Source organism: Chaetomium tenue (assembly GCF_020726465.1).
Source record: "Chaetomium tenue strain MPI-SDFR-AT-0079 chromosome Unknown F5144scaffold_2, whole genome shotgun sequence".
NCBI lineage: Eukaryota > Fungi > Ascomycota > Sordariomycetes > Sordariales > Chaetomiaceae > Chaetomium > Chaetomium tenue.
In genome coordinates this window covers 1,105,381-1,124,876 of record NW_027117330.1, presented here as the reverse complement: position 1 = coordinate 1,124,876, position 19,496 = coordinate 1,105,381, and the positions used below count along the sequence as shown (strand labels likewise).

At 55.6% G+C, this 19,496-nt stretch overlaps 7 protein-coding genes across 7 annotated transcripts; 2 read left to right on the top strand and 5 right to left on the bottom strand.

Moving 5' to 3' along the window:
* Window positions 1-128: 128 nt before the first annotated feature.
* F5144DRAFT_95646 (uncharacterized protein) lies at window positions 129-1,080 on the bottom strand. Its single transcript, XM_066793598.1, has 2 exons — window positions 384-1,080; window positions 129-321 (listed from the first exon to the last, which is right to left on the bottom strand). Exon 1 carries the CDS (start codon window positions 886-888, stop codon window positions 424-426), a length of 465 nt encoding a protein of 154 aa, XP_066646031.1. The 5' UTR covers window positions 889-1,080; the 3' UTR covers window positions 129-321; window positions 384-423.
* On the bottom strand, window positions 1,056-2,630 carry F5144DRAFT_95406 (uncharacterized protein). Its single transcript, XM_066793596.1, has 3 exons — window positions 1,483-2,630; window positions 1,329-1,402; window positions 1,056-1,239 (listed from the first exon to the last, which is right to left on the bottom strand). The coding sequence occupies exons 1-2, from the start codon at window positions 2,286-2,288 to the stop codon at window positions 1,384-1,386; spliced, it is 825 nt and encodes a 274-aa protein (XP_066646030.1). The 5' UTR covers window positions 2,289-2,630; the 3' UTR covers window positions 1,056-1,239; window positions 1,329-1,383.
* Window positions 2,631-3,553: 923 nt separating this feature from the next.
* F5144DRAFT_544659 (uncharacterized protein) lies at window positions 3,554-4,576 on the top strand (the record flags this gene model as incomplete). The annotated part of the gene is made up of 2 exons (XM_066787311.1): window positions 3,554-3,601; window positions 3,656-4,576. The coding sequence occupies 2 exons, from the start codon at window positions 3,554-3,556 to the stop codon at window positions 4,574-4,576; spliced, it is 969 nt and encodes a 322-aa protein (XP_066646029.1).
* Window positions 4,577-5,367: 791 nt separating this feature from the next.
* Window positions 5,368-7,738, bottom strand: F5144DRAFT_544658 (heat shock protein 70 family; the record flags this gene model as incomplete). The annotated part of the gene is made up of 6 exons (XM_066787310.1): window positions 5,368-5,504; window positions 5,561-6,944; window positions 6,989-7,266; window positions 7,327-7,379; window positions 7,528-7,547; window positions 7,607-7,738. The coding sequence occupies 6 exons, from the start codon at window positions 7,736-7,738 to the stop codon at window positions 5,368-5,370; spliced, it is 2,004 nt and encodes a 667-aa protein (XP_066646028.1).
* A 936-nt stretch (window positions 7,739-8,674) lies between these two features.
* On the bottom strand, window positions 8,675-12,134 carry F5144DRAFT_560423 (uncharacterized protein). The gene is made up of 3 exons (XM_066788212.1): window positions 11,837-12,134; window positions 10,322-11,767; window positions 8,675-10,271 (listed from the first exon to the last, which is right to left on the bottom strand). Exons 2-3 carry the CDS (start codon window positions 11,646-11,648, stop codon window positions 8,884-8,886), a joined length of 2,715 nt encoding a protein of 904 aa, XP_066646027.1. The 5' UTR covers window positions 11,649-11,767; window positions 11,837-12,134; the 3' UTR covers window positions 8,675-8,883.
* A 247-nt stretch (window positions 12,135-12,381) lies between these two features.
* On the top strand, window positions 12,382-14,271 carry F5144DRAFT_544656 (chaperonin Cpn60/TCP-1 family; the record flags this gene model as incomplete). Its single annotated transcript, XM_066787309.1, has 5 exons — window positions 12,382-12,391; window positions 12,458-12,475; window positions 12,535-12,583; window positions 12,640-13,756; window positions 13,813-14,271. 5 exons carry the CDS (start codon window positions 12,382-12,384, stop codon window positions 14,269-14,271), a joined length of 1,653 nt encoding a protein of 550 aa, XP_066646026.1.
* Window positions 14,272-14,548: 277 nt separating this feature from the next.
* On the bottom strand, window positions 14,549-19,337 carry F5144DRAFT_95293 (uncharacterized protein). The gene is made up of 3 exons (XM_066793595.1): window positions 18,822-19,337; window positions 16,495-18,761; window positions 14,549-16,431 (listed from the first exon to the last, which is right to left on the bottom strand). The coding sequence occupies exons 1-3, from the start codon at window positions 19,046-19,048 to the stop codon at window positions 14,906-14,908; spliced, it is 4,020 nt and encodes a 1,339-aa protein (XP_066646025.1). The 5' UTR covers window positions 19,049-19,337; the 3' UTR covers window positions 14,549-14,905.
* Window positions 19,338-19,496: the final 159 nt, after the last annotated feature.

The window sequence follows — 19,496 nt, the reverse complement described above, 5'->3', positions numbered from 1 at the left end:
ACCTGGTGGGTGCACATGGTGCGTATGTGATGTGCTTGTTCTTATTGCTTCTTGTGAGGTGGTCGGGGTCGGGGTTGGGTTTGCTATGGGGGTGGGTGAGTGTGCGAGTGTGTGGGTGGGAGTCTTGGAGACTGGGACCTGACGACAAAAAGGAATGGCTGTCTCCCCAAATGCTGGACAACCTCAGGTACTGACGGGCACATCCTGAGAGGTACCGTGGAAAGCCGTGGAAGGCAGGCATGCAGTGGATGAACAGCATAACTTGGAGTTGTTCTGCTATCACTTACATGTTCTTTTGTAGGGGATCAATCCTAGTATTCACTGAACATCTAAACTTAGCCATTCGAGTGTGTTGAAATTGCAATTGAAATGAGAGAACATACTTATAATGATATTCCATCCCAAAATCGAGAGTCTAATATCTCAGGCGGGGTTCCAGTTCCCCAGCTTCCCGCTCGGCAACCATGATGGGCAGGCACCCATCAGCATACCACCCCACGACCTTAATGGCTGCTTATGGAACAGCCAGGCATCATCATGCCTGGTGTCAAAGCGGTGGCCCATGGGCCACCCGGACACCCGCACGTACCTGCTCAGGGTATATGTACCAGATCCAGCACCCTCTTTTTCAGCAGAGCCACCGCCGAAGTCGACGGTTTTTCCACCTGGTATTAACCGGCGGTGGCTCTCCCAGGACAGCCTCGCCCCCTTCCTACGTGGAAGTAGCGCCGTCGAGCCGGGACTCTGTTCTGGGATTTTTCTGAGCGGGGACGCCCGCTCCCACAAACAACATAACTCCATCATGACAAATAGGTAATCAAATGATCTCGCAGTTGACCGAATGCCGGCGCAAAACCCGACAACGATAAAAACAACCAGAGCTGACATTGATTCGTGAAGTTCTGAAGCAGTCGTAATCTCGTAATAAAGCCAAACATAAATATAGTGCGCGGAGTCTCCAATCTGGCGCTCATCCAAACAAACAAACGCCCGCAGTCCTGACTGTCAAGGAAACCAGAGAATTCTGTGTCATGTGAGTCGCGCGTCTGTGTGAGTCGCGCGAGCTCCAGTCTTTCCCGCATCAACGCGTATAGGACCCAGGGATTCGTTTCCGTATTCCGTATCCCCTGAAAAGAAAAAAAAAAGGACCCCCCCAAGAACACACTCGACGGCTGGGCCGACTTGGCCATTTCAGCGTCGAGTGCCAACCGGTGTTGAACAGGGTGATCAGTCCGAATACTGACGAGTAAAGTAATTAGTTACCAACCTTGGTTTCACAGCAGAAGCCGATAGGCCCGGCAACAACACAACAACAACAATAAACTCACCTCACTGGCCTCCCTCTACCCCTGAGTTCCCCACCCCTGTATGACATGCATGCAGTTACCCGTCAACAATGTCCCTGCCAAGGAGAGTTAACGTCAGATACGACATGAAGTGAGGTTGGCCATCACAACCCTTGGTTGGGGGAACATCACATACCAAGTCCAAAATGGGACGTTGTTCCCGCTGTCGTCGCCGCCGTTGTCGTTGCTGTCGCTGCCGCTGCCGCCGTTGCCGTTGTAATGATCGACCCACATTCTTGTTTGATCTTCCCTAGAGAGTCCACCCATCATGGCGGCGGGGGGAAACGTATAGTGGCCGACCTGAGGGAAATTGACTTGGGTTTGGTCTGGCGTGTAAGCCAAGGGCGATGGGGAGGCGGGCAGCAGCGTGTTGTTGTAGAACCCCCCCGTTGCCGTGGGGTTGTACATCGCAGGAGCGCCGGGAAACGTATAGGAGTGGCGTGAGGAGGAGAAGTCGGGCTGGATGAGAGGCGGGAGGGCTTCGTCCGCTTCGATGGGCGGCCAATTGGGGCCCATGAAGTACGTGACCTGGGGTTGACCCATGATGATGGGTATGTTGCCGTAGGGGTAGATGTCGGTTTCCAGAATTGGAAGAAGCAAGATGTGGAAGTTGTCCAGGCCGTCAGGCCTAACCAGGACTCCGAAGGCACGAGTGCAGGTGATGTGGCCCATCGGGGTCTGATATGACTGCTCAAAGTCGACGATGGGAAGCTTGGTGGCCTTGACAATGACCTCGACAAGCTTGGCGTGGATGAAGGCCGCGGGCCAGTCACGGCTGAAGAGGCAATCCAGGGGGGCCTGATATCTACGACCCGCCATGACCCAGAGAGGCCACATGAACTCATCGTGTCTGAGGCTGTCCGTGTTGACACGAGGTGGGACAAAAGATGGCCTTCTGGTCCCTTGGTGGCTGCCAGGCCGCCGATAGAGGTGGTCATCCATGGTGGGAGATGGGCCCTTCGGGTGTCGTTCGACGAGCCGTCGTTTGCATGAAGAAAGGCACAGGTTGTTCAAAGCCTGAATGAATATGCCAGAAGCCAAGATAGGGTTCTGTTGTATAGTGCTTGTCGTGTTGAATAGGAGGAAACAAACCTAGCTCGGCCTGGGTGGAAGGAGGGGATGTATTAGAACTGACGCCTCGCAAGTTTATGGCGACGTTTCTGTGAAGGCGCAGCCGCCCTCGGACGCAATGTTGACCCAGCAGTGTTGTGATTGGCGAATTAAATTCAGGATCTGAAGAAAGGGTTGAGATGCAAGGCTGGGTCCCTGGCCACACTTTTCAAACCCGCGATTGAGAGACAGAGGGAGAAGGGGGGTGTTGGTGGATCTGGTGCCGAAGCAGGCCACACAAGGGGAGGGGGGGAACTCGGGGACCACAGGCAAAGAAGCGGACCGTATCAGCTTATAATACGCTCCTTGCAATGCCGCGTACCTCAAAGTATATGCTACGGAGTGTGTAAGGCAACCAGACAAGGCGACGTGCTAGTTCGCTCTCACCTCCAAGCCTTCTTCTTTGGACAGTCAAACCCGCAGGACCCGGGCGTGGAGCGGCTCTTGGGAGACTTGGCATAGTGGTGGCTTGAGCTGAGCCGAGAACCTACCTTAGCTCGAAGAGGCATTTGGAAGTTTATTCACGCCGAGGGGCCACTAAGAGACGTTGGTTACGTCGCCAGGCGTGATAAAGGGGGCTCGTTTGGCTCTGATCATGTACAAATCCCCGAAAAGGAAATGCAAATGCATGTGGAGAGCCCTGGAAGTCGGTGAGAGTGCCCATTTCCAATGGCCCGACTCCTGCCGGAGGAACCCAAGTCAGAAGGGTGCAGGTAAGGTGCAGATATGGTTCAGTTGTCCCCCTGAGATGACCAAAGTTGAACCTGTCAAGAGGAGAGCCCACACACCATCCTGGATAAGCCCCGCTCCAGCTTCCAAGAATAGGGCAAAAGTACAAATGCCAAAACGAGACGGCCATGACACAGGATGAAACCTAGGAATTGAGCCGACTTAGTCAGACTACGCCCAATCAAAGCGAGGAATCCACGCAGCCTTGTCAGGAGACAAGCCAAGTATTCCAGTTCTCGCGGTCCTCGAGAATATAAAGTACCCTCTGTAGCGACCTAGAGAGTAGGGACTCAAATAGCCTTCGCCAATACACTTGATACCAACCCGTGACCGACTTCATCCCATGAATAGACTGTGAACTGTCAAAGATGCCAGAGTATGGTCCAAACACGGAGCCATTGCCTAGCCCGGCCACGGTTTGCTCCCCCAACACACACGTAATAAGAGCCATCATTTCTAACACACGGCAGGCGACGATACCAGAGGAAATCTGCCTCCACTCGGTATCTGTCTATGGAAAGCCAGGCGTGGCCGCCCAGTCCCTCGGTTATCTCGTGAAACCTCTAAACCACGGGCCCGGACATCCTCACACCATCTCAGTCCACCTTTTGGCTTTGCTCCTAAACTACTCCGTGGAGGACGTAAAACAATGGGCAGCCGCCGGCGACTGCTTCGTTGAACTGGCCTGGACCTTCCCCGGCTCTCACCACCCCGAGTTCGTGACCCGGCACCGCGTCGTCACAGACACCGCCCCGGGACACCTGAGCTTCAGCGACGGCATCGACTGGGCCCACGACATGCAGAAGGCGGTCCGGTGCCTCCAGCAACGGCCAGCCTACCCCACCTCAGGACACCAAATGCCGTTGCCCAGGTGGAATCCCGCCGTCAGGCCCCCTTACGGCGGAACAAAGCCACTGCCTCTCTATCCGCCGGTATCCCCTATGGATATAGCCCAGCCGGCTTCCTTTTCGGATCTGGCCCACGGGAAGGAGTTGCGGTCCCCAGCCGCCCTAGAATGCCCCGTATACGGACTCCACAAGCCGGAGCAGGACACGGTCTCGGTGGCCCCATCGGAGCCGTCCCTAGCAGGGGACACGGCCTCCAACTCCAGCGTTGTCTTCTCCGAGCCCGCGGAGATGGCAGCAGCGGCGGAGGAGAACCTTCATCCCGCGGAGAAAAAGAAGCCCTGGCACACCGGGTCTGAGGATGGAAAGAGCAGCAGCTGTGGCACCCCGCCGCGGCAGCAGCAGATCGAGCGTCTGCGCAGGATGAAAAAGGACGCGGATGCCCTGTTCGCGCGGAACGGCGACCCGAGCGGGCTGCTGGCGGTCCTGGCCGAGGCGTCGCTGTCGAACGAAAATTGGGACGCGTCCGGGCTGCCGAGGTTTTGAAAAGGGCTTGGTTGGTGGTTACGTTCTTTTGTGGTGTGGACCACTTCCGTGAGCATACCGGTGGTGTGCATTGACATGGAAGGGTGATCTGGGGACGCTTTAAGGTGCGAGTGATATATGGAATCGTCATGGCGACAAGTGAGAATGGTGGGGTTTTTTTATCTTAGCAGTCTGTGTAGCTGTACCAGTCTGTTTCTCTTGGCGACAACTTGTTTCATCTGTTGAATCGTTTTCTCTTTCCTGGGCTGGCTACATGCAGCACTTCCGGGGGAGTGCTGATTGGGGGCTTCACAGCCGTGGCGAGAGAAGACTCTTGCTGCTGTTACTCTCATTACCCCTAGCACGGCAGATGGGTTTCTACGCAACTATCTACCCTATGGGGGCACCTCTATAGATCGGGGAGGTAAGGGGATAGTCAAAAGGTTCTCACCGGAGGAAACAGCCATCCATTGTTTGGTTGTGTGGTATCCACCGCACCCCTTTTCATGTTGGCTAATAACCATAACACGACGAAGCAGCTAGGCAGTTATTGATCATCAAAGGGTTCTATGCATTGTCACAACTAGCAACTCAACTGATACTTGTACAAGCCCTCACAACATACAACCGTCACCATCACACTACCGATATGCATCCCCACCTGCCGTTGACCAAACGCACACAAACACCGGCAAAGGGCCCAAGATCAAAAGGGTAAGTAAACCCAACCCCAAACCCGGGTAGGCTCATTTTTTATGCCATCAAAACAAAAAACGGGGGGAATCTCTATGATACTAATACGAGCGAGGTAATTAAAGCTCGTCGTGCGAGTCAGGCTCATCCTCGCCACCGGCTTCACCGCCCGAGTAGAGCTTGCTGGTGATCGGGTACGCCACGTTGCTGAGCTTCTCCTTCTGCTCCTCAAAGTCCTCGGCGGAGGCAGTAGCGGCTGTGTTCGAGTTAGCATTTTGTCACTGGTAAAGCAGAAAAAGGGAACAAGCTTACCGTTCTCCTCAAGCCAGTCCTGGGCCTCCTTGACAGCGTCAAGGATGGTCTCCTTGTCATCCTCAGAGATCTTGCTGCCCATGCCCTCGTCATCGTTGACCTGGTTCTTCAGGCTGAAGGCGTAGTTCTCAAGGCCGTTGCGAGCCTCAATGCGCTCACGGGTAGCCTTGTCCTCCTCGGCGTACTTCTCAGCCTCGGCAACCATGCGGTCGATCTCCTCCTGGGTGAGGCGGCCCTTGTCGTTGGTGATGGTGATGGACTCGCCCTTGCCGGTGCCCTTGTCGTGGGCAGAGACCTTGAGAATTCCGTTGGCGTCGAGCTCGAAAGAGACCTCGATCTGGGGAACGCCGCGGGGAGCGGGGGGGATGCCGGTAAGCTCGAACTTGCCGAGGATGTTGTTGTCCTTGGTCATGGAGCGCTCACCCTCGTAGACCTGGATCAGGACCACGGGCTGGTTGTCGGCGGCGGTCGAGAAGATCTGGCTCTTGCGGGTGGGGATGGGGGTGTTGCGGGGGATGAGCTTGGTCATGACACCGCCAGTGGTCTCGATACCGAGGGTAAGCGGGTTGACATCCATGAGGACGATGTCCTCAGTGCCCTCCTCGCCGCTAAGCACACCAGCCTGGACGGCGGCACCGAAAGCAACAGCCTCATCCGGGTTGATACCCTTGCTCGCCGGCTTGCCGAAGTACTCCTCAATGAGGGCCTGGACCTTGGGAATACGGGTGGAGCCACCAACGAGGACGATATCGTCAACCTCGCTCTTGCTAACCTTGGCATCCTTGAGAACCTGCTCGACAGGCTTCAGGGTCTTGCGGAAAAGGTCGCCGTTGATCTCCTCGAACTTGGCGCGAGTCAGGGTCTCGCTGAAGTCCTTGCCCTGGAAGAAGGCCTCGATCTCAATGCGAGTGGACATCTGGCTCGACAGAGTGCGCTTCGCCTTCTCGGCCTCACGCTTGAGCTTGCCCATGGCCTTGGCATCGGTGCTGACATCGACGCTGTGCTTCTTGTTGAAGGTCTTGGCGAAGTGGCTGATGAGGCGCTGGTCGAAATCCTCACCACCAAGATGGGTATCACCGGCGGTGGCCAGGACCTCGAACACACCCTGGTCGATAGACAGGAGCGAGACATCGAAAGTACCACCACCAAGGTCGTAGACGATGATCTGGCGCTCACCCTGGGTCTTGTCAAGGCCGTAGGCGATAGCGGCGGCGGTGGGCTCGTTGACGATACGGAGAACGTTAAGACCAGCGATCATGCCGGCATCCTTGGTGGCCTGGCGCTGGTTGTCGTTGAAGTAGGCGGGGACGGTAACGACGGCGTGGGTGACCTTCTTGCCAAGGTAGGCCTCGGCAGTCTCCTTCATCTGTTCGGTTGTTAGGAACTGCCTCAAATGGGTCAAGTTGTGCGATTAGCAAGCCAACGTACCTTGGTGAGAACCATGGCGGAGATCTCCTCGGGGGTGAAGGTCTTCTCAGAGCCGTCAACCTCAACCTTGACAACCGGCTTCTCATCCCTGGCAACCACCTTGAAGGGGAAGTGCTTGATATCGCTCTGGACGTCCTTCTCCGAGAACTTGCGGCCGATCAGACGCTTGATGTCATAGATGGTCTTGAACGGGTTCGACGCGGCCTGGTTCTTGGCGGCGTCTCCGACGAGTCTCTCATCCTCGGTGAAGGCGACATAAGAGGGGGTGATACGGTTTCCTGAAGTAGACTGTCAGCTGTGGGTTCCGAGGCTGAGAGTGCCCATAATCCTAAACGCACCTTGATCGTTGACCAGAATCTCGACCTTGCCCTTTTGCATCACACCCACACACCTAATTGCTGTTAGCCGTTTGTCCCTTGCCCATGTGTGTGCTCCACCTCTCCGCCATCCTTGACACCGTGTCCTCAATCGCCTACACTCCCACGGAGCCGAATTGCCAGATGGCGGTAAAGTCGAAATTCGAGATTGAGGCAACTTACGAGTAGGTGGTGCCCAGATCCTGTTTAGTTGTGTTAGTTCTGTTTGCAAGAGCTCCGGGATGTTCCAGGGTGAACCTACAATACCAATGACGGTGCCATACTCAGAGACGTCGTCCGCCTTGACTTGCTGGACGAAGCCCAGAGAGAAGAGGAGGGCAAAGAACCCAATGAAGCTCAGGCCGAGGGCCCAGCTCCGCGATCGACTCTCCATGTCGAAAGCTGTGTGGTAGAAAGAAGAAAATAAACGACAACCCTCTTTGCGCTACTGCTTGCAGGCGGTGTAAAAGGGTGTTAGAAATGAAGCCGGGAGAAGAGAGACAGCGCCCTTCTCGAACCGTTCCTACCGGGCTAGTGGTCAGGAAGAAGATGAATAGGAACTCGAAGATTCCGGCGTCGTCGAGTGAAGTGGTTGGTGAAACGGGAGAGGGAAGCAAACGGAAGCAAGTTCAGCCTTTTGAAGGTTGGCTCTGTATTTTTCTGGGGCAACCGGAAATCTGTCCTTATCCTGGCTTAAGCCACCTCGCGCTTCCGCACTGGCCCATTCGCCGCCTTCTGAATTTGGGGGCAACTCAATGGCCCCACCGCGTGCAACAGAGGAAGTACAACAACCAACTCCGTGTCTCAATTGACCGCAAATTTAACAAGGCTAGCGGTACTTGGTACTTGCTACCCCTGGCGCTTGGAGATCTGCATGACCATTGAACATGGAGAACAGCTTGCACTTTACTCAGCTCTCCCTCGATTTTCAACTCACCGTTGTCCATTTTAGGACTTGAGAAAATCCTGATTATTTATGGCACCATATTGGAACTTTGACTACGGCAGCTCGAGTACGAGCATTGCCAATTCATTGTCTCTTTTCTTTGCGTGGCACGATCCGTTCCAACGATCGGATTTCTAGTGGTTTCCATCTCCAAATCGGGGACAAGCAAACGGCGGGAATGCGGTGGGCTTGCCCCGCAGATGATTGCCCACAGGGCGGGTCGCCGGCCGTGCAGTGGCACTCAACCCCCTGTTTGTGCCAGAGTGGCCTTTTTTCAACAGGCCATGGATTGTCTGCCCTGTGGCGTTCCACCTCCCGAAGGAAAGACAATGTTTCATCGTCAAGAACGACACAGATAACTTCGGCAGTGGAACGGAAGGGAAGCAGGAGAAAATGACACATGTCAATTTATTAATGATGGCTTCTACAGGTCTCGAACGTAAGCGATGGCCGCAAACGAACATCAGAAGTGGGACCAGGTGAAGCAAAGCCAGTGCTGGGCTCTGTGATGCATGTTGCACTCTTTACCCCACGCTCTCTTAAGTAAGGTACAGACACATATTGCCGAAGAGCCTCATTTCTCGTGACCACCTCTATTCCAACAACCCGGCAGCCACCGTCTGTCCGCCACTCCTCAAAACCACTCTCTGCCCCGGCTCCAGCGGCACCTGCGACTCCAGCTTGACCACAATCCTCGCTACCATGGCGGGCTTGACGATTTTGGGGTTTTTCTTGACTACCGACCCCGAGGCCTTATCCAAGAGAGCTGAGATAGTCTCGATCTTGCCGGCTTGGTTCAGCCGGCCCCTGTGAACTTCCACCGGCATGGGCATCAAGATGTCAAATGCTAGGGCCTTCATTTTGAACGTGTCTGCCTTCGGAACTGGTTTCGCCGGATCGCAGATGATGTCTCCGTCCCTGACGTGAATGGGATCGATATGGCTGAGGTGGAGCACGACATTTTGGCCAGCGACTGCCCAGTCAACTGGAGCCTCGTTGGCAAGGATCGACTTGACATATGCCTTTTGTCCGCTCGGTTGAACAAGAAGTGCATCGCCCATTTGCACGGACCCCGCCTCGATGCGCCCCGAAACCGTTACCGGGCTCTGCATGGTGCGGTATACCTCAAAAACAGTCATCCGCAATGGTTTGGTTAACGCCCGCGCGCTTGGCTCTGAGTTTTCCAATTCTTCCACTAGCGTGGGGCCGGTGTACCATGATGCGGCCGGATCGCGGGATCTGTGAACCAGGTTGTCACCGTTCAGACCGGAAACCGGGACGAAAGCCATGTTTTTGTGCTGAAAGTTTGCCGTGGACAAGAAGCCAGACATCTGGTCCTTGATCTCGCTGAACCTCTCCTGGGACCAGGCAACCGTGTCCAGCTTGTTGATGGCCACGATGATGCGCGATACTCCCATGCTGCGAATCAACAAAGAATGCTCCCTGGTCTGCCCCTTTAGCCCGGATTCGAAGGCGTCAATGCTGGCGTCGATAACTAAAATGGCAAAGTCGGCCTGACTAGCGCCGGCGATCATATTATAGATGTATTCCGCGTGACCCGGAGCGTCGAGGATGGTAAAAGCTGTGTGTTCTGTTTCGAATCGTCGAGTGGCGATGTCCATGGTTATTCCCCTGCTGCGTTCTTCCGGCCGTTGATCTAGGACCCAGGCGAGACCAAAGGAACCTTTGCCTTCAGTTTTCGCCTCCTTCTGGAGTTTGTCGATTGTGCGCTGGTCGACCACCTTGAGGTCGAGCAGTAGCCGGCCCATCATGGTGCTCTTCCCGGCGTCTACGTGCCCGACCACCACAAAACTAGCACTCTTCTTGGGCTTGCTCTTTTCCAATTCCGAGAGGACATCAAGATTTCGGCTCTTGGGCAGTGGCGCATCGCTGATCCTCAGCCCATCCACGCTAGCTGTGACAGCATCTGTGGATGCTGTACCCTTCTTTTTAGGCTGGGCTGCAGCTGTCTTGGGTCCAGCTATATCGACTATTAGTGTCCATGTTAGCGCTTGCTCTTCAAGAGCGAACCTTTCATCGATTTGGCCTTGGCTTGGGCCGCGAGAACAACGTCATCCGGACTGGGCTGAGCAAAAGTATCTCGAACAGACTGAGGCAGGTTCGGGTATAGGATGACTTCCTCGTCGAAGTCGCCCGAATCATCCCGCTTCCGTTTACGGACGTCGAACCAGTCGGTAGGGTCCAAGGGTTTTGTCGGTGGATTTCCCTTGTTGTCCGCCCCATATCCACACCCAAACCCGTATAAAGGGTCGCTTTCCGAACCATTCGACGTGCGGGAGGTGGGTGGGTTCCAACAGAGCAGTTGAGCAAATGCAGATGGTTCAGCCATGATGGCTTTCCGCCCATCTCCTGGTGCGTCTGGAGTAGAGGAGCCAGGTCGACCGCCAAAGAGGCCCTGGCCCAGTAGCGGTCCTTCGCCTGGTACTTTCGTCATTACGCCCGACTGGTGTGATATCTCGGGCTGCGTTGGCTGGGAGCCTAACAGGGGCATGGTACTCTGGGCAATGGATTCCGAAGTTTTGAGACGTTTGTTGGATGGGCCAGCCATGAGCACGTTCTCCTTCCCAGCTGGCGTATGCTCCATTGAGAGGTCTTCTACCTGCATCCGCGTTTGTTCCGCCTTCTCGTCGATAGCCTTCTTCTCTTCGGCTTTCTTTTTGCGCGCGGCAGCAAGGGCTTGAAGCTTGGACATCTTTGGTGGCATACCTGATCCGCCGAGCAGGCCACCACGACGTTTTGGTGGTGCAATGAAAGTTGTCTCTCTGTGCTTTGGAATATTGCCCCACGGCATATCTTGGAAGAAGTGTGAAATCCACGTTCCGTGTTCGAAGGATACAGGTGTGGAAATAGAAAGGGCCCTGGTATTTGATTGATGCCCTATACTTTGGCGCCATGCTGCCGAGTTCGGAGAATTTGTCTGCAATGCTGGGAGGCCGGTGTCTGTCAGGTCCAGATACTTCGCCGCCCAGTGCGATGGAATGCCAAGTTCAAGGGGGAGGCCGGCCGTTGAGGTATCAATTGCACAAGTGACGGACTTACCATTAGGTGGTTGTACTGCTGGTTTGGTCGCTTTGGGGCGCGGGTTGACAAACTTGGAAATGAGATAGGCAACCGATTTGTCGACGTCGTAATAGTAGTGCCACAAGGCCTCCTCGATCTGGGCAACCGTGACCTTGGAAATCTCAACGCCAAGGGCCGCCTGGACATCGGCAGTACCTTGGTTCATGAGCGCCCGGTCTTCTGGGCTGAGCTCATCATTCTCTTCTTCCGAATAACCCTCGTACTCGTCCACGGCATCTCCGTAATCTAGGTTGCGAATGTACTGATGGCGAGACATGTTGGCGGTTGATGAGGACGCAGAAGAAGGTTGCTGTGAATAAACGTGGGGAATGGGTTGGGGTTTGATGGCTGAATATTTTGGGCGGCGCAGTTACCGAAATGTGAGCTATGAGTTTACTAAGTAGGTAAGTACATGTGCAACATAAAAGGAGAAGAACCTCTTGAGAAGTGTGGCGACACACTAACCTGTGGACACTTTCCGCAACTCCAAGTCGGCGATTGACTGGCAAACTTTTAAGACGTAGCAACGGATAGATGTTGCTGCAAAATCCAACCTAAAAATTCCTGATTCGGTTGCAATATTCGGCAATTGGAACCTAAGCTGCCCTTCTAGTTAGGGATCACGATGCCGGAGCTTGGTGTTGTGTTGTCGCGGGGCATTGCCAGGGCATAGGTGGTTGTGCCATGTTGACCCCACCATCGTGGTCTCGAAATGACTCCATCAGGTTAAGGCGGTGAAGGCCTAAATCGCGGGGCAGTGTGCGGGTCGGCCGCCATAAACCAACCACAGCACAGTGTCGGACTTAGATTCTGCCGTGGTCCGCCTGAAGCCAGCGGGTGTGGTGCCTCAATTTTTTGAGCTTTGGAGATAAGGAGCAAACAGTGCCTAGCTTTAAGCGGATCCCTGGTGCCTGTTTCCTCGACACGATAATTTGGACTTCGAACTCTGAAGCTCCATCTTTGTCTCGGACAAGTTTCTTGCAACTCACGGATAAACACCAGCTGCAAAAATGGCAATGAGTACGCCCCCCATGGCCCCCGCATCGACTGCAATACTGGAGAGCTAACACGCGGACCCCTCCTTAGACTTGGATTTGGCGAACGGTATGCGACAACATGTTCCGCCAGGACTCGGGTGGCTTGCTAATTAGTCGATGCTGCAGCCTCCGTGATACAGGACGAGCAAGGTCGGCCGTTCATCGTCGTGAGAGAGTCGGTCGCATCCCAACCCTCGCACCCCTGTCCTCCCCCGCTGACCCCTCCTGTAGCCAGGGCAAGAAGAAGCGCCAGTACGGCAACGAGGCCGTCAAGTCCCACATTCTCGCCGCCCGTACCGTTGCCAACATCGTCAAGACTTCATTAGGTCCCCGCGGCCTCGACAAGATCCTCATTTCCCCCGACGGCGATATCACAGTAACAAACGATGGCGCCACCATTCTGCAACAGATGGAGGTTACCAACCACGTCGCGAAGTTGTTGGTAGAGCTCTCTAAGTCACAAGACGACGAAATCGGTGACGGGACAACGGGCGTGGTTGTTTTGGCCGGTGCTCTCTTGGAACAGGCCGCCGAGCTCATCGATAAGGGGATCCATCCCATCCGAATTGCCGACGGGTACGACCAGGCCTGCGACATTGCCGTGGCGGAGCTCGACAAAATTTCCGACGTGATCGAGTTTAGCAAGGAGAAGACGGAGAACCTAGTCAAGGTAGCAAGGACAAGCCTGGGGAGCAAGATCGTCTCGAAGGCCCATGACCAGTTCGCCAACATTGCTGTGGATGCCGTCCTCTCTGTTGCCGACTTGGAGCGCAAGGATGTCGACTTTGAGTTGATCAAGGTGGATGGCAAGATGGGAGGTGCTCTCGAGGATACCATCCTTGTAAAGGGCGTGATTATCGACAAGGACTTCTCGCACCCTCAGATGCCTTCCGAGGTGCGGGACGCCAAAATCGCCATTCTGACGTGTGCCTTCGAGCCGCCCAAGCCCAAGACGAAGCACAAGCTCGAGATTAACAGCGTGGAGGAGTTTAAGAAGTTGCAAACCTACGAGCGTGAGAAGTTCATTGAGATGATCCAGCAAATAAAGGATGCCGGTGCGAACCTGGCCATCTGCCAGTGGGGTTTCGATGACGAAGCCAACCATCTCCTCCTCCAGAACGACCTTCCCGCGGTAAGGTGGGTGGGCGGCCCGGAGATCGAACTCATCGCAATTGCGACCAACGGCCGGATTGTTCCTCGGTTCGAGGACCTCAAGTCCGAGAAGCTAGGAACTGCGGGTATTGTCCGAGAGATGACCTTTGGTACAACAAGAGAGAAGATGCTGGTCATCGAGGAGTGTGCCAACACGCGGGCCGTCACCGTCTTTGTCAGGGGGAGCAACAAGATGGTGAGTTTCTAACCCCGCTTGCAAGTTATCGAAATTGATTATCTAACTTTACTTAGATCATCGACGAGGCTAAGCGTTCCCTCCACGACGCCCTTTGCGTGGTTCGCAACCTGGTCCGCGACAACCGCGTCGTTTACGGCGGCGGCTCAGCCGAGATTGCCTGCAGTCTGGCAGTCGAGGACGCGGCCGTCAAGACTCCTGGTCTGGAGCAGTACGCGATGCGTGCGTTTTCCGAGGCTCTCGACTCTATTCCCATGGCCCTAGCCGAAAACAGCGGTCTTAACCCGATCGCCACCCTCGCCGAGGTCAAGAGCCAACAGGTCAACGACCCCTCCGGCCGCGGCCGTCTGGGCGTTGACTGCATGAGCCGCGGGTCCAACAACATGAAGGAGGCGTTTATCATTGACCCGCTGATCGGCAAGAAGCAGCAGCTCATGTTGGCGACCCAGCTCTGCCGTATGGTACTCAAGGTGAATAATGTTATTATCTCTGGGTCAGGCGAGGACGACTACTAGGGGTAGACATAGAAAGGTTCTTTGGACAGGGATATCCGTCCCGGGATAGCTAGATACCTATCTGTGGGCGTTGATACATGCATGAATGAATGTATGCGATCAGAATGATGCACTCGGGCCCCCATATGTGACGCAGACCTATCCGCATAACGGCACTTTCAAGACACGAAACAAACAGGGCATCTGGTTGACAAACGAGAACGCGTGAGAGGAGAGAAAAGAAGCACTTTTGACTTCCTCCAGGACAGCCAGGCCTGTCTGTCTAAGAGGCCCGAAACCTGTCTGGTCCAGAAAAGCACACCGCTTGCTTGCTACCTACATCGCGCGCCATTAAAAGTATTTCGTTTTGGTGTTCCAAGACACAAATTCGCTCACATCAGATTCTCATAAATATTTCCTCCCTGCCATTCCACCCCCTTCCCGCAGTAGATCGCTGAGAAACGAATGCGACACGGATGTGAAGAGAAAGAAAATCCTGGGTAGGCACGGAGGCCGAAACTGAAACCATCGCTTCCCACGGTCCCGTCCCTTCGCACCCCTCCCGCCCGGTTAACTTCCCTATCAACTTACTCCCGTTCCCTTCGCTGCCCCCCCAAAAAAAGAAAAAGAAGAGAAAAGAAAAAAGCCAAAAGCCTCAAGCAAACCCAAACCCCTGCGCATTCTCCAAAGCCATCCCCAACCGCTGCCTCAACATCTCCTTATCCCTATACTCCGGCAACAGCAGGGTCCCGTAGCACGTATACGACGTCGGCAGCCTGCCGGCGGGGTCCTCCTCCTCGCCGTTGCGCTGGATGATGAACATGAGGTTCTTGACGCCGCCGACGGGGACGCGGTCGCTGGCGGTGACGAACTCGAGCAGCTTGCGCTTCATGGCGTCGTCGTAGCGCTTGACGACGCTCCAGAAGTCCTTGACGGTGCGGTGCGACGCGTCCCAACCGACGTAGCGCGCGTGCCGCTTCAGCTCCGCGATGTCGATCTCCTGCACGCCCTCCACCACCGACTGCAGCAGGCTGGGCGTCAGCAGGGAGAGTGACTTGGGGTGCAGGCAGGCGTGGAACCCGCGCGCGAAGGCCTCGTACTGCGGGCGCACCGACACGTCGGTCAGGTAGCGGATGTAGTCGGAGACGTAGGCGTTGCGGTTGGCGCTGGTGACGAGCGGGGCCTCGTCCTCGGCAGGGTTGCCGAGGTGTGGGGGCGGGCGAGAGGAGGATTGGGAGGCTGTCTTGGCGAACTGTGGCCAGGGTTCGTCTCTGCGGGTGTGGTGGTGGTGGTGGTGGTGGGTGTTGTTTGAGGGGGTTTTCATTTCCCGGGTGATGTGCTGTCCGAATGCGGAAACGGAGAACTCGTAAGTGCGGGCGAAGACGTCTTCCACAGCGCCGTCCTTTTCGTCCCACTCGAGTAGTGAAGTGAGGCCGCTTGCGAGATCAGGCCAGCCATCAGCGATGTGGTGCAGCTCAGTGACAGGTTCGCCAAGGAGTTTGCGGTAGAAGGCCTTCGGAAATGTAACTGGTAGGGTCAATCCGTTGTACACGGCGAGCGACACCAGCAAACCGATCAACTCAAACTTCCACTCATCCTCCATCGAGCCCGGAAGAAACCAAGTCATGCGAGTGCGCTCGTCGACGGTAAAAGCTCCGTGGTCGGGGTTGAGAGCTTCTCCGATGGCCAACCGGAAGAACTCTTGTTGCACACCACCGGAATCAAAGCCCTCCTCCCCGGTCGCCTCTCCTAGGTGGACTTTCAAGGGCTTGAGCAGCTCGCGCTCCTCCCGACGCCACAACTGGTCGAGCGCGTCTTGTAGAACGGTCCCCCTTCGAATATCAAGAATCAAGTACTTAGATCCCGCGGGACCCAGCCGTTCTACCAGCACGTCCTTGTGATGTTGGGTGAGACCCGCCCGCTGGGCGATCACGGTGATTTTGTCATGGAAGGAAGTAGACTCCTCAAAAGCACGGCTCATGCGCGAGAAGTTGATTGACCGGAAGTACGACACCAGTGTCGATGAGCTGAATATGTATGGAAAGTCTAGAAGGTGTAGGCGTTGCCGCGTTGGGGTATGAGACAGCCACGAGATGGGCATCTTTATCGTGTCCAGCCGCTCCGTAAAGTAGTCGGACCGGAATTGGGCATCGGCCAAGAGGAGCTCCTGTCGTCTCTCATCTGGGATGGACATTAGTCGCCTCGCTCTAAAGCCAAAAAAGGGGGGTTGGTGGGTTGACTTACGCATGGCTTCGATCAGGGCGAGAGCACCACCGAAGGGACCGTCCCCTGGAACCTCAGGAGAACCATCCCAATCGTTCAGCATGACAGCCCTCGCCCAATCGAGTAAAAGAATTGGAACACGGGTCTCGTGCAGGGCACGGTCAGGAAAAGAGAAGTCTAGCACGTAAACCGCGTCCATGTTGAGGAAATCTAGTTGCGAGAAGAGAGGCGCCAGCACATCCTGCTCGCCCTGTTCGTGCGGCCCCATGGTAGACTCGCTCAGGGCGTCGAAGCGGCGGCGCGTGGTTATGGCCGCGAATAGCCGTCGAGCTAGCCTCAGGGCCATATCGTCGCTAAATGCATCCTCATATTGCAAGCACAATTCTGTCGGCTGCCGTGCTACCGCGCCGCTACCCGCAAGACTCAGGCCATGAGATCGAATCCTCGACATGTCGAACAGCTGTCGGGAATCGGTAACCAAGGGCGCGGCAGCGATCAACGCATGCAAGCATATCGACATGAGACGCCCTGCCTCCAAATTAGAGAGGGACTGCTCGTTCTTGGGGAAGGCCTTTGTCGACGGTGATCTTAGGGCTTGGAGTGATCTAGGTGGCGCGAAGAGACTAGCGGCAGCCATCCACAAGCTGTGGAAGACTAGACTGGGAGAAACTCGCGTCATCCTCAGCATGCAGTACCAGAGTGTTTGCGAGTCGTACAACTGCCCCTTTTTGGTGAACGATCGAAGGGCCAGTTGCGAGTCGCTGAGGACGTAGAAGAGGGTTTGATCGACGAAGAGCTTCCACTCCAGCCTCACATTGGCGGAGGATCCCTGGTCCGACCGATGCTTCCGTCTAGCTAGCTTCCCTTGCCCTAGCTTCCGGCTATGAAACCTAGCAACTGACTGAGGTTCCAGCACATGCTCCTCAGCGGTTCCATCCTCTTGAATGACATCGCAAACGAAGTCGACAACTTCCGCAGTCAACCTAGAGAGCGCTTGCGGAAGCAGCGTCTCGTCCTCCGATTCCGAGTCATGGCCGGTAGCTGCACCTGAGGCGTCGCTATACGACTTCTCAGAGACGACGCCTGATGAAGTACTGGAGGCCTTCGGGCTACGAGATCCACCATTTCTCGCCTCGCTCGTTGCGAGTCGGCCGGTCCTTGGCTTGAGATCGATGGTTTTGGGGGGAGGCATCTTTTCAAGCGAGACATCATCAAAAAATCCTGCAGAGGAGAGCTGGGAGATCGGTCGTGTGATACTCGAGCCAGCAGCTTTGGGGACGCGCGATCCCTTGTCCGCGCCACCTCCAGTGGTGCGAGGGGATCTCAATAGAGCTGCGTAGGGTTCTTCAGCAGAAGTTTCTTGGGCATACGGGTCGATCGATAGCTGCCGTTTAGGCTTGGGCCCGGATGAAGTGCGAACCTTCGCGTTCGAGTTACGGCGCGCGTTCGTCGCGCGAGGGCTGGATTGAGGATCCTGTTGCGGTTGGCTGTCCTTTAAAGCGCGGGTTTCCCTGTCAGCCTGGCCATGCCCAGGTAGGTTTCGCTTCCTGGTAAAATCCCCGTCTGGCTGTACAGGCAAGACCGGTGGCTCTTGCAACCCCATGGGTACCCCATGCCCAACGCCATTCTCCAACTCAGGTTCGATTTCAGGAGGGTTTGGATGTTCAACGTCAGACTGAGGCCTCCCGCTGAAGGCCCGTGTCCTGTTATGCATGTCTTCGAGTGCCGTCGGAGTCAACCACTCGAGCATTTTAAAGGCAACCGTGCCAACGACATTCGCGGCAAATGAACGATGATCCTTGCTAACCGGCTTTTCGGTGATCGTGAAACCGGGGCGCTGAGCCTTCTTGTCAGAATCTAACCCAGCCTGAGCGCCTACGGCTTTTTTCTTCTCTCTTTTATCCCCATTCAAAGCACCACTGCGACCCCGAGGAAGCGTGGAGGCTGCGCCATTACTATCGCCCGTCTTCGGAGAGCCGGGTGGATTGCGGAACGGCAGCGTCTTCGAGGACATATGAGCGGCGCGGTCATCTCGCAGCCGGGAATTGGAATTTGGAACAAACAGCAGGGAAGCCACTGCGGCGGGAGGCGCCTTGGGGAGTCGCATATTTGGACAAAGGCCGGTTTCCGGGTTGTCCTGGCTCGCGAGATATACGGCCAACGTCCTTGCGCTCGTTGTGTTGTACCTGCGAGTCGGAGCTCGACCTGCGATCCTTTTCCGGCAAGTAAAGCACGTAGATGTTGTGCAGTGTTCGACACCACAGCCTTCGCGAAGTTGAACGATGTACCTACGCAAATGGTCAGTGTCGACCGGAACGAACGGGGGTAAAAGATCATGCCCAACTCACTTTTGCACAAGCTGTTGAAAGTTGTGCCGACGGCTCGCCCTATGTATCGCGTAGACGCGCTTCGGGTTGTCTATATCCTCAACCAAGTCCTTCAACTCGCTAGGCGCATCCCACGGTAGCCTCGCGAAACGCGCCTCTTCCCAGAGACCGGCCAGAAGGTCCAAGTCATCGCTATTCCTGTCTTTGCGACTGCCGGCACTAACTGGCCGCATGGTGTCTCGCGTCATGACATGGATGGAAGAGAAAGGGGATGGAATCGGCCGAGGGAGTCCGGCTCGGCGGAGAGGGTTTCGGGTTCGAGTAGGCGTTAAGGGTTTGGTGATGTTGAGACGTTCAGACGCTGGGCCGGTGGTAAAAAATGCAAAACCGAATAATCACCGGGTCGGGATCGGATGGCAAGCAATTCGATAACCAACTTGATTTCCGTGTTGGGGAATTTGTCGTCAAACCGGCAGCATCATGCTGCGCTCAGCCTCCAGGTTGCCGCCTTTCGGGACTTTCCACACCCAAGCCGCTGTCGCACGCGGGCTGGACCCACTGATATCCTGGAATCTCGGCTTGGCGGGGCGTCTGGGCACTATGGGCCAAGTCCCGGTGGGGTCGCTTACCAAACCGAAGGAAAGCCGTGGATTGGATGTCCCGTGACTCACCTCCAACAACCAACATCTGCGGCGG